The sequence below is a fragment of the Columba livia genome, chromosome 21, assembly GCF_036013475.1.
Source record: "Columba livia isolate bColLiv1 breed racing homer chromosome 21, bColLiv1.pat.W.v2, whole genome shotgun sequence".
Lineage (NCBI taxonomy): Eukaryota > Metazoa > Chordata > Aves > Columbiformes > Columbidae > Columba > Columba livia.
This window is the reverse complement of record NC_088622.1, coordinates 5124654-5136013: the sequence shown is the minus strand read 5'-3', so window position 1 is coordinate 5136013 and position 11360 is coordinate 5124654. Positions and strand designations below refer to the sequence as shown.

Below are 11360 nucleotides of genomic sequence, written 5' to 3'. Positions count from 1 at the left end.
AGCGTGTAAATGTAACAAAACTTGGATGCGGCACGCCTGGCACTGGGGAAGATGCTGAGGGTTTGTTCTTATTGTCCCATAAAAGCTTCAGAAAAAACTATTTAACTCAAAATCAGTGAGCGCTCGTAAGAAAATGCCAGCCAGGCTGTAGAGACAATTAAGAGATGGGGTGTGCGTTAGAAAAAAAGTTTTATTTATTAAATTAATTAGCTAATATCTCATTAAATCAGAACTGGGGCCCCTCTGCCACTTCTGTGTCAGTTTTCCCCAATCAACTGCATTTTTAAGTCATAGTGTGTGCTGCATACAGCCGAACGTCCACGAGGGGAGGAAGAATAAAGCATGGCCTAACATGTGCTGACAGCCATTAGTGCATCCTAAAAACTTCATTAATACAGGCAAAAATCACATCGAGCGAAGGGCAGGGGGTAAATACCTCTCCTGTGCTTACAGAGACTCGCACTCGATTTTCCACCCTCTCCACACCCGCTTTCGTGTCCCTACCCTGGTCTCTAGCGGAAATAGTTGGGGCAGTCGTGCGCCGTCATGTTCCAGGCGCTATCGAACGCCTCCACGACCGCCGGGAGCAGGGGACCCTCCTCGCTGTAGTCCAGGTTCTGCTCCAGCTGCTCCAGGTTGGACATCCCCACGATCACCGTGTCTCCAAGAGAACCCTGGAAAGCAGCGAGAGCAGTCGCTGAGCCCAAAATAAACCCGGTTCAGCTCCTAAGCCGCTGCAGGCCAAACTTTAAATGTTTCTTTCCAGTAAAATTCAGACCGCTGACACCGTGAAGTTCTATTCACAAGGCCAGAACATCTCCCAGTCACACCAGTGCCTCAAAAGATGCCAAATCCCACCTTACGAGGGGCGACAGGAACATTTTGGGGAGATGGGGAATATAAACATGAATTTCCTAATCTGATGAAAAGCCAAATCACCCCCTCAGAGGGACGCTGGCTGGGTGGGCCCAGTAACTGCCACTTAAAATCTTCCACTTTCCCCAATTCCATGACTACAGGAAAGGCAGAGTCTGGACAGCAACGCTCACTTTGGAAGGCCACAAACCCAGGGAATATCTGGATTAAAATATAATCGTTGTTTGTATGCAGAGATGTCCCTGTTCGCGTGCAGCCGCGTCAAGCTCTCACCTGCAGTTTGGAGTGGTGGTACATCCAGCGCAAGGCTGCAGAGGTCAGGCTCGGCGCGTTGGAGCCGTAAGCGTCTTTCAGAGCTCTTTCTACTAGGGCAATTCCTTCAAAATTGTGTTTTTTCCAGTACCTGCAAGAAAATAAATCACTCTTTTTGCCCTTGGGACCTCTAGCAAATCGTACACCTGTATTCCAAGCAAGTACGAAAGGCTTTCAGGAAGCCTCATAAAATCCTTTGTATCCTCCAAGGTCTTCTGTGAGCAAAGAAGAACCTGAGCCTAAAAACAGCCTGGCAAAGCTCGGTCACAAGCCACGGTGCCAACCACATGCACAGACATCGTAACTGCACAAGCTCTGGGCAATTCTGCTTCCTCTCAGCTGATTATTAGCATATTTTTTTATGTAGCCACTCCTGCCGCATCTCCCTGCTCATCAATCAGCTCAAAACATACCTGTCCCTGTACACTTGAGCCCAGTCATTCCCAAAAAACCGTCCAGTGGGCTGGCGTGTGTCTTTGTCCTCGTACTTGTACTTGCCGGTCAGCAATCCCCCTGCAAAGGGTCAGCAGCCCCTTTAGGGATGAGCTGGATTCTCTGCAGTCCCCATTTCACGTGGTTTTGTCTCAAAGTCTCGCCCTGTCCCTCCCCGTTACCTGCCAGCGGATTGTAGGCATAGAACCGCATCCCGAAGTATCGCAGGCAAGGGAACAGCTCGACTTCCACCTGGCGAGTGGTTGCATTGTACATTCCCTGCACAGAGAAGGGGGACAAAGAACTTCAAACGCTGGCTCAGAAGCACCTGGAACAGCCTCTTCCCCACCCTAACCTGTCAAAACTCATCCAGAAGAGCAGTGCCAGGTCACACAAGGTTATTATCTGCTTAGGAACAGACTTTCACTAAAGGATTGCAAATAACATGAAAACTCTTGAGTTCCACATCAAGGGAGTCACTGACTCAAGCGAAAAAACACATGCTCATCTTTTTGCGGGAATCAACCTCAGCTTTCTAATCACGTGAAAGCACTTCCCAGACAACTGCAGCAGCTTCTTTGTCTGTGTTACATCTGACATATCAGGGGCTTGTCCAAGATCTGGGGGTCCCACACCCTTCCCCATGGTGACCGATCGTTGCTGTGAGGACACAGACAACCATCCGCACGCTGCTCTGATCTGAAGCCCCATATTCCCCTGGTTTGGTTCATCTTATCTCCACAAAAGAGCTGCCAGACCACAGCAAGTGCCCCTCCCTCACCTGGTACACAGTTGGCATCACCCAGTTGTTGTATCTGCAGATGGTGCAGATTTCTGCCACCTCCCACGCCGCGTAGTTTGACAGACCGAGCTCTTTAAACTTTCCCTGCAGAGGAATAAAAGTGTATTCGGTTCCAGTTTTAAAAGTGAGTTTTTATCTAGATGGTGTGAAAGGACAGTTGCCCAACTTTAGTTGACTTCTCTGCTCATCCCTGTCTGCTGCTTTTAGATGACTATGAATTATTAGACCTGACAAAAATACTTTCCCCGTTTTGTGTTCAAATTAAATGGCACGATTAGATTACTGCCATTCAGGAATTCTTCACCCATTCACCAGTGTGAATTTTAACCTAGTCAGTTAACACACCTGAAAGCAAAGGTCAAATGTTCTCAGAGCTTTTGAGAACAAAGTGCACCACGTGAACACCCAACAGCAGTAACTGTTCGTCTTTGCCCTGGTCACCTATGTCCCTTCTTCCTAGTGCTGCGCAAACCTGATGCTGCAGAAAGGCACCAGGAGCAGCCCTGGTTTGAAAGAGTGGTGAGAGGGAGGGAGGGAGGGAGAGACGCAAGAGGTGGTCCAGATTTGGACTGCCCGCTTTACTTCTTTGTGCAGCTCATTGCAGGCACGCAGTGTCTCCTCCACTGGGGTCCCGTGGTCAGGAAGGTGGAGATAGAAGAGTTCCACGCTCGTCCTCTTCAGCCTCTCCAGGGACGTTTCCAGCTGCGATCGCACGCTCTCGGGCTTCAGTGTCTTCCCATCCAAGGGGTTGGCCTTGGTGGCGATTTCCACTGGCAGAGAGAAAGAAAGAATGAGCAGGGGTGTTTCCACCTTCAGAAAGGGAATGGTTATAAGAGGCATAATGCAAATATTGCTTGAGGTGTTTCAGGGAAAGGCCCTTCTCTTGCGGGTCATGTCAGCCTGGCAGGAGAGGCCCTTCTCAGGGATGGTGTCAGCCTGCCAGGGAATCACAGAATCGTTTGGGTTGGAAAAGACCCGCAAGATCATCCAGTCCAACCGTTCCCCAGCCCTGGCACTGCCCCATGTCCTGAGAACCTCATGTCCGTCTGTCCAGCCCTCCAGGGATGGTGACTCCAGCACTGCCCTGGGCAGCCTGTTCCAATGCCCCACAGCCCTTTGGGAAAGAAATTGTTCCCACATCCAACCTCAACCTCCCCTGGCGCAACTTGAGGCCGTTTCCTCTGCTCCTGGCGCTTGTTCCTGGGGAGCAGAGCCCGACCCCCCTGGCTCCAAGCTCCTTTCAGGCAGTTCAGAGATCAGAAGGTCTCCCCTCAGCTCCTGTTCTCCAGCTGAACCCCCAGGTCCCTCAGCCGCTCCATCACACTTGTGCTCCAGCCCCTCACCAGGGAAGCCCCTTCTCCTCAGGGATGACCCTTCTCCTCAGGGAACGGTCCCTTCTCCTCAGGGAACGGTCCCCTCGCCTCAGGGAACGGTCCATTCTCCTCACAAACCGCCCCATCCCCACAGCGATCGACCGTACCGGGCTCGGCGCCGCCCGCCAGCAGCGAGCCCAGGATCTTCTCGGACTCTCCTCCTCCGTAAAAATGCGCGGTGTCGATGAGCCGGTACCCGCGGCGCAGGAAGGCGCGGAGCATCTCTGCGCTGGCCTCGGGCCCGGCCCGCCGGCCCATCTCCATCGCGCCCAGCACCACCCCGGGCCGCACTCCCGCTCTCGTCGCCGCCATCGCCACCGCGGATACTGCGCATGAGCGCGCCCGCCCCGCCCCGCGCTCCCGCCGCGCATGCGTCGAGCGCGGCCCCGCCCCGAGTCCCCGCCGGTACCGGCTGCCCCGAAACCGGCGGGGTTGGCACAGCAGTCCCGGTAAGTTTCCAAAAAATCAGGATCGCAAATAACAAACAAACCAAACAACCAGCGAGCTTGTGAAAACGCGGGTAAAATACACATAAATATCGGTAGTTTTAGCCGAAAGCAGCAGATTTGCGGGAAAAAACAAGCGCGGCGACTTCCCGAAAAAGCGGCGGGTTTGGAAGGAAAACAGCGAGTTTCTGAAAAAGCGGCGGGTTTGGAAAGGAAACGCGGTTCTGAAGAAGCAGTGGATCTGGGGAAAAAAACTCAAAAAGAACGCCGAACAACAACAACAAAGTTCCCGAAAAAGCAGAGTTTCCACAGAAAAATAGATAAAAATCAAACAGGTAAGTCCCTGTTTGCGACGACACACCGCTCGGGTTTTATTTTTAATTATAGACCAAATCCCGCCTGGCTCGTGGCCTTGCCAGGCCATCCGACCGGCCGCGAAATTAAGGCTAATAAAGGTGAATTAGCCAATAATAAGATTTTTGCAATGTGCTCCAGAGAAGCCATGAGCCTGTTCCTAATACATCTATGTTTTTCCCCGTGTTATTGCATTTTTCCCCAGCGTTATCCCAACGGTTTGGCTGCCGGACGCGGATTCACGGCCCCATTTCATGGGCGCTTGGCGCTGGGGGGGTGTCCCCCCCGGGAACGTCTCCGGGTGTCCCAATGGGTCCCGCTGGGTCATGGACGTGTTCAACGAGTGCGCCCAGGACGGCCGGGACGTCGCCAGCGTCATCCTGGGGTTGGTTTCCATCCTCTGCTTCGCCGCCGCGTCTTTTCCGTAAGTATCGCTCCCAAAACCCTTCCCTTGCGACATCTCCCCGCTCTGAAAATATCAAATTTCAAGCACAATCTGCGTGAATTATCTAATCTACCAGGCTTGGAAAATTTGGGTTTAACAGGAGATGGAGCAGGCGGTACAGCCCCAAAGCCTTGTTTGTTATTATATTGTTATTATTCTAATTGGCAGCTGTAATACCACACGTAAGCCAACTGCAATGCAGTCGTTGCAAGTCGTACGTGCAGCAAAAACATTTCCAGGAGCCCAGGGCGTGTTGGAACGCCGGGATAACCGTGGCGGAGGGGGACGGGAGGGGTTGTGTTCCATCTCGGTGCATCGTCAGGTTATTTCGTAACCGGAGAGGCGGTTTCTGCAGTCAGTGCTTCTGTCCGCGCACGAGGGACAGATCACAAGGGCTCGAGCACCTGATGGGTGACAGGACATCTCATGGGGGCCAATTTGCAGGGGAAATCTTTGCTTTTCCTCCCCCTGGGTGCTTTGGGCTGATGACAATTGTAAAAAATAACCCAGGTGAGAGCAAGAGGGGGACATGGGGATGGTTCCCAGGTAGCGCTGGACTAGCTGGGGGTAACGGTTTGTGTCTCTGCGACTTTTTCTCTGCAGGCAGTTTTACCAAGCCTGCAAAACCGGCATCATGGACCGGGCTCTCTCCATATATTTCTTGCTGGGGTGGCTGGGTGGAGACCTCCTGAATCTCATCGGTTCCTTCCTGGCCCATCAGCTGCCACTGCAGGTACTGAATCAGCTCTCAAACATCCCGAGCTCCGGGGAGGAGCGATGGGATGGGATAGGGATGGGCTGGGATGGGATGGGATGGGAGCTGCTTAATTCAGAACCAGGAACCCAAACAGCCCCGGGATGCAATGCTGTACCCCGGGATGCGATTCCAGCTTACACCCGATACCAGAAGCCTTTCTGCAGGTCGGACCACCCCGTCCCTCTCCCCGCAGGTTTACACAGCTGTTTACTACGTGCTGGCAGACCTGGTGATGCTGTCTCTCTACTGCTACTACAAAGTGAAGAACCGAGGCGGAGGGTGTGAGTTGCGGGTCCGGGCGCTCCCCTTGGTGTGTTTTTCGGGCTGGTTTGTCCTGGGCTGCAGAGCTGGGAGGGAAAGCGATCCCCGGGGAGATGGATGGGGCAGAGCTGCTTTGCAGAGGCATCGATGCATTAGAGGCCTCGTGTTGTTTGCTGCTGGTTTTGTTTCTTGGATAACCTGAGTACCCGCAACAGCCACAGCCAGGAAATAGTGACCAGCTGTGCCTGGGGCTTCTGCAAACTGCCCTGCACAGAGTCTGGGGTGAAAATAAACCCCCAGAGTTGCGTTAAGTGCAGAAAGAAATTACTTACCTGCAGTTACGTGTTGGAGCTGGAAACCACAGCCAGATCTCTTGACCCAGGCCAGTGTTTAAGGGAAGGGATGAAGTCTTCCAGCTGTTTTCGGGTCAGTACTCCTCTTGCAGCCCTGATGTGATGGAGAAGTTCCTCCCTGTTGAAATGGAGAAGTTCCTCCCTGTTGAAATGGAGTATAAAGGGAACGGATCAGGGCTCTGCTGTTCTTGCAAGGCTTCAAAAACAAGAGAAAACCCACTTTTTAGCATAGCAGCTTTCTGTGAATTACAAACAGGCATCCCATGGGACCCCGAAAAGCACTTAACTTATCAAAGCCATTTGAATTTATTAAACCAACTGATAGATCACCCATCAGCTATATACTTCTGTCAATGCTGGAGAGCTTGTTTACAGAACGTAATACAAGTCTTGCTGTCGGAGCAGGGATTTGAACGTGCACTGTTACGAGTCAAAATGATTCAAAGCTTCCAGACGAGGGGGATGATTCTTAAGAGCCCCAAAGCCAAAGAAACTGGAGCACTCTCAGTCTGCAGAGACAGGAGCAGCTTCCTCCCTGATAACTTACAAATTGCCCATATCGCTGTGAGATAAAACACCCGCAGCAGCTATTGCCCGAGTTTGGTGGTGCTGGCTGTGCCGCTGCAGAGATAAGAGAGCTGGAAGGTCTCTTTACCCAGGGATGGTGCTGGAACCCAAGGGGAATGATGGAGGAGCCTCCCTCACCAGCCTCGTGTGATTCCCCACAGTCACGGCCCCGATCAACGCGGTCTTCGTCTGCCTTACGCTGGGGATGGTGTCGACCGTCTCCTTCCTGGGCAGAGATACTGCTGTGCCGCAGGACCCGCTGATGTTTAAAGGGAGATCTCTGCTGTCTGCTCATGGGGATGAGCCTGGCTCAAAGGTGAGCTGGTTCCTAAAGCTGGGTGCTGGAGGGGAGAGAAGATCATAGAATCATTTTGGTTGGAAAAGCCCCTTAAGATCATCAAGTCCAACCGTTCCCCACCCCTGGCACTGCCCCGTGTCCTGAGAACCTCATGTCCGTCTGTCCAACCCTCCAGGGATGGTGACTCCAGCACTGCCCTGGGCAGCCTGTTCCAATGCCCCACAGCCCTTTGGGGAAGAAATTGTTCCCCAGATCCAACCTCAACCTCCCCTGGTGCACCTTGAGGCCAGGGTGATCCCGCGCAGTGCTCAGCAGGGCAAGGGGTGGGTGGAGAAAGCAAAATCTGGGCTTGGACCCACCACCCGGGTGGTAAATGCACCTCTGAAAACACGGGGGCTGTGGTGCCCCCATTGCCTTGCAGCCTTTCACCAGAAGCGAAATCATTGGCTTCACCATCGGCTCCATCTCCTCCGTGCTGTACCTGTGCTCCCGAGTCCCCCAGATCTACACTAATGTAAGTGTGTGAGCGGGGGGGACGGCAGCCGAGTGCTGGGACCCCCTGGGGTCCTGAGATTTCAGATCAAAGAGGGCGCTGGGATCATCTTTCTCCTCTGTACAGAGGTCCCAGGTCTCTGCTCATTATGTAAGGGGACTGTTTTTCTGTATTTCTGCTCCAAAACCTGATTCATTTTTCTCCCTTCCCTTTAACATACCAATATTTTGAGGGTGAGACTTTCATTTTGACTTCATTTACAAGCAAAAGGGGAACTAAAAGACCCTTGGCACTGAGTCACCACCTTTTTTCTTCTCTTTTTTTGCGGGGTGGGTGATTAATACTAGTGAGATTTCAGAGAGCTTCACCCAAGCTCCTTTTCTCTGGCCCCTCTTTTTCTAGTACAAGAGGAAGTCCACCGCCGGTGTCTCCTACTCCCTCTTTGCCCTGGTGATGCTGGGGAACTCGCTCTACGGGCTCAGCGTCCTCCTCAAGAACCCCGAGCCGGGCCAAGGCGAAGGCGACTACGTCCTGCACCACCTGCCCTGGCTGGTTGGCAGCCTGGGCGTCCTCTCCCTCGACGTGGTCGTATCCTTTCCCATCCCGCCGGCAAAGCTTTGCAGGGAGCGATCCCGTCTCGGGGCAGGCAGGAGCAGATGGGTTGATGCTACTCAGCAGTTGTTTCTGAGCTGCTCACCAGTCTGAGTAATTTACGCTGTTGCAACAGCCGAATGCTTCAAACCCTTGTTTGTGTTAAGCTTCTTGTCCTGTTTCTCCCTCTCCTGCCTTTTTTTGGGTGGTGAGACCCAACGTGTTGCATAAATCCACTTTTTCTTGCATGAAGAGCCTTAACATGTTCTCAGATCTCCTTCCAGTTCCTTGCTTATCGGGGAGGAAGACCTGGTACCCGCGAAGAGAGGGATGCTCTGCTCGGTGAGCAGGGTGACAACCTGGAGAGCTGACCAAGGGACCTTCCCCGGAGTGAGAACAGGATGATTCAGAGGAGAAAACTGGTCCTAAAGCCGGACAAACCAGCGCTTCCATCCTGCTGGCTCTTGGGAGGACTTAAGCCCGTGAGTGACACATTGTGTTGCTGAGCCCAGCCAGGTGCCAGAGGATGCTGCTGAGAGACCTCGTGCCTCTTTGGTACCAATGATGCCAATGGGATAAACAGGGAATTATTTGATACCTCAAAAGGTCGCTCTGTGCTGCTCTTACACCCCACAGCTGAGCCTGGTCACTTCTGTCTCTCAAGGGTGACCTGGAGCTTTCCTGGTTCCAGCAAATTGGGAAGAGCCTGAGGGGACAGAGGTGACCGACCTGCCACCAACACGAGCACCATGTACCTCTGTGCGCCTCTCCTCTCCACCGCCGAGCTTTCTTTGCTGACTGCAACCGGCTCGGAAGGAACGAGCAGCGTAACCAAAGCGTTTGGGTCCACACGTACCCGTTTTAATTAGCACAGCTCACACGTCTATAAAACAAGTCCTTGCCCCACGTGCCTCCCTTGGTTTTATTTGCCGGTTCTGGCAGCTCCTGCCTCTTTCTTAACGCATCTTATCATCTCTGTTTCTCCGAGTTCTCATTTTGTGCCTTGCCCATGTTTTAATTGCAGGGATATCTTGGGGAAATTGCTCCATCTCTTTCTGTTGAGCTGCGGAGGCAGTCAGCCAGGCAGAAGATGTTTTCTGGTCCTGCCCTCTCTTGTTGATGAATTTATCCCCAACTTGATGAATTTATCCCCAACACTGATGAATTTATCCCCCCTCGGAGCCCCGCACACCAGCACGGTGGCTCCCACCCTTCTACCGCGCTGCCCAGTCTCCCTGGGCAAGGAAGATCAACCAGAAGGAAAATCTAAAACAAGTTGTCCTCAAAACAATAACTTTCCTTTTCCTGCAGTTGCTATTAGCTCTTTTTGCTCCCCCTTTCCCCTCCTCCAGCTGCTTCCCCGCTGTCGGCCTTTGGCTTTAGCTGTATTATCATTAATTTATGATTCTTCAGCCAGTCTTGTGACGTTTGTCCTTCCCGAGGAAGTCAAACCACAGCCCCGCGGTGACACGGCTCAGCCCGATCGGAGGCGAAATGGGGCTCGGAATACCCAACACCCATCAAACTGCAGCAGCGGGTTAATTAATACATGGGCTGATCCATTTGTTTCCAGAAATAGAAAGAACACTTTCCAGGCTCTTTGAGCCCATTGAACAAAGCAGGTGGGTTTTTCACTGCATTAATTCACAATCCTTCCCTTCCAGGCTCGCAGGCAATGGGGCTGCAAGCCCCAAACCCGTCCTGGATTTCCTCTGCTGTCTTTCCCCAGGCATCAGAGTAAAACAATTCCTATATGGTACTAAAAACAATTCCTATATAGTACTAAAAACCACGAGCACATTCCTAACAAGACAAAAAGCACAGCTCCCTTAGACCTCAATACCTGTTTATTACAGATAAAGACTCCAGGGCTTGGTTTTATTAAAGGAGTGTATTTTAAGCTCAGCTCAGCCCTGAAGCGCTGGGGAAGGCACAGCTGGTTTACAGAGCTGGATTTACTAAGCTGAGCCACGCAGGGGGATAGGACGGGATCTGGCCTGCCTGCCTTGCGGAAATGAAGAGCCTTATCTCATCTGCCATTCACAACATGAAATAATTCCCACGTATCATCTAAACAAGGGCTTTCCTTGTGGCTAGACAAAAAAGCTCTAACATAAGGAGGTAAAGAAATACATATATAGTACCCAAACCATCAGGTTAGTATCAAAACCATCAGGTTACACCACTTCGGGAAGAGAAAGAGGAATAAAAACTGCTGCATTGACCCTGTAGCTCACACCTGGACGACTGTGGAATTGCACACGAGCAACTGGGGTGTCCCTGTGTAGCCCAAGTCAACTATGAGCATGTATTCAATATTAACGCCAAACAGGCTCTGTTTGCACAGGTTCACCCAAAGGCTCGTTCCAACAGGATGGGCCCGGCCGGTATTTGCTTTCTCAGTTTCACCAGGATGAAGAGTTTGTTGTAACTAAAGCATAAAGTTTGTCATAACCAAAGGACAAAGTTTGTTATAACCAAAGCACCTTGGTGCTGTGCAACATCCTTTTGACCGCCGAGGGTTTAAAGGGGACAAACCACAATGTGCAGAAGGAGCTTTTGGGGGAGCACCCATGGTTGGAACCATCCACCTCAATCACCACGCGAACCCAGCGGCCTCTGCTCGGAGCGTTCGGACACGTGGGTTCAACCGTGGGTATTTGTAACGCACCTGGGAAAGCTGGAATCATCCTCCTCCTCTCTGTCAATGCTCTCCGTGTTTCCCAAAGCATCGATCCCTGCAGGACGCCAATGTCTCGGGAGCCCAGCGGGCAGAGGAACGCAGCTCCATCCCGCTCCACCTGCCAAGAGCATCGGGACAGCGAACCCGCGGGAAAACAACTTCCAGCTGAACTGGGTGCGAGAGAAAAACAAATATATATAAATAAAACCTTTCTCATTTTCTATGGCCACATAATCCAGCGGTGTTTGGATTCCAGGTTGGGGTTGGCCCACGTCTCCCCACCCACACCAATTGTCCCAGTTGCTACAGACAAAAGC

General features: G+C 52.1%; 2 protein-coding genes across 5 annotated transcripts; one reads left to right on the top strand and one right to left on the bottom strand.

Moving 5' to 3' along the window:
* Positions 1–172: 172 nt before the first annotated feature.
* Positions 173–4145, bottom strand: LOC106145825 (aflatoxin B1 aldehyde reductase member 2). Its single transcript, XM_065038078.1, has 7 exons — positions 3903–4145; positions 3005–3192; positions 2402–2506; positions 1803–1899; positions 1602–1701; positions 1150–1279; positions 173–674 (listed from the first exon to the last, which is right to left on the bottom strand). Exons 1-7 carry the CDS (start codon positions 4105–4107, stop codon positions 513–515), a joined length of 987 nt encoding a protein of 328 aa, XP_064894150.1. The 5' UTR covers positions 4108–4145; the 3' UTR covers positions 173–512.
* Positions 4146–4149: 4 nt separating this feature from the next.
* SLC66A1 (solute carrier family 66 member 1) lies at positions 4150–11277 on the top strand. 4 transcript variants are annotated; one of them, XM_065038075.1, is made up of 8 exons: positions 4157–4576; positions 4801–5019; positions 5644–5773; positions 5991–6078; positions 7140–7294; positions 7698–7790; positions 8172–8357; positions 8633–11277. In XM_065038075.1, exons 2-8 carry the CDS (start codon positions 4850–4852, stop codon positions 8729–8731), a joined length of 921 nt encoding a protein of 306 aa, XP_064894147.1. In that variant the 5' UTR covers positions 4157–4576; positions 4801–4849; the 3' UTR covers positions 8732–11277. The 4 variants fall into 4 exon arrangements, with proteins under 4 accessions (XP_064894149.1, XP_064894148.1, XP_064894147.1 ...); XM_065038074.1 differs by having other exon boundaries at positions 4166–4244; XM_065038077.1 differs by lacking the exons at positions 4801–5019; positions 5644–5773; positions 5991–6078 and having other exon boundaries at positions 4150–4244; positions 4341–4413; positions 4453–4576.
* Positions 11278–11360: the final 83 nt, after the last annotated feature.

What these genes read in the sequence shown, in the direction of transcription:
- LOC106145825 (XM_065038078.1), bottom strand. Translation starts at nt 4,107, where the DNA reads ATGGCGGCGACGAGAGCGGGAGTGCGGCCCGGGGTGGTGCTGGGCGCG. An exon ending in GCAATGAGCTGCACAAAGAA is followed by an intron (nt 2,507 to 3,004) that starts GTAAAGCGGGCA and finishes ATTCCTCTGCAG; the next exon opens with GGAAAGTTTAAAGAGCTCGG. An exon ending in ACCACCACTCCAAACTGCAG is followed by an intron (nt 675 to 1,149) that starts GTGAGAGCTTGA and finishes GCTGCTTTCCAG; the next exon opens with GGTTCTCTTGGAGACACGGT.
- SLC66A1 (XM_065038075.1), top strand. Translation starts at nt 4,850, where the DNA reads ATGGGCGCTTGGCGCTGGGGGGGTGTCCCCCCCGGGAACGTCTCCGGG. An exon ending in CCCATCAGCTGCCACTGCAG is followed by an intron (nt 5,774 to 5,990) that starts GTACTGAATCAG and finishes CTCTCCCCGCAG; the next exon opens with GTTTACACAGCTGTTTACTA. An exon ending in GGGATGAGCCTGGCTCAAAG is followed by an intron (nt 7,295 to 7,697) that starts GTGAGCTGGTTC and finishes ATTGCCTTGCAG; the next exon opens with CCTTTCACCAGAAGCGAAAT.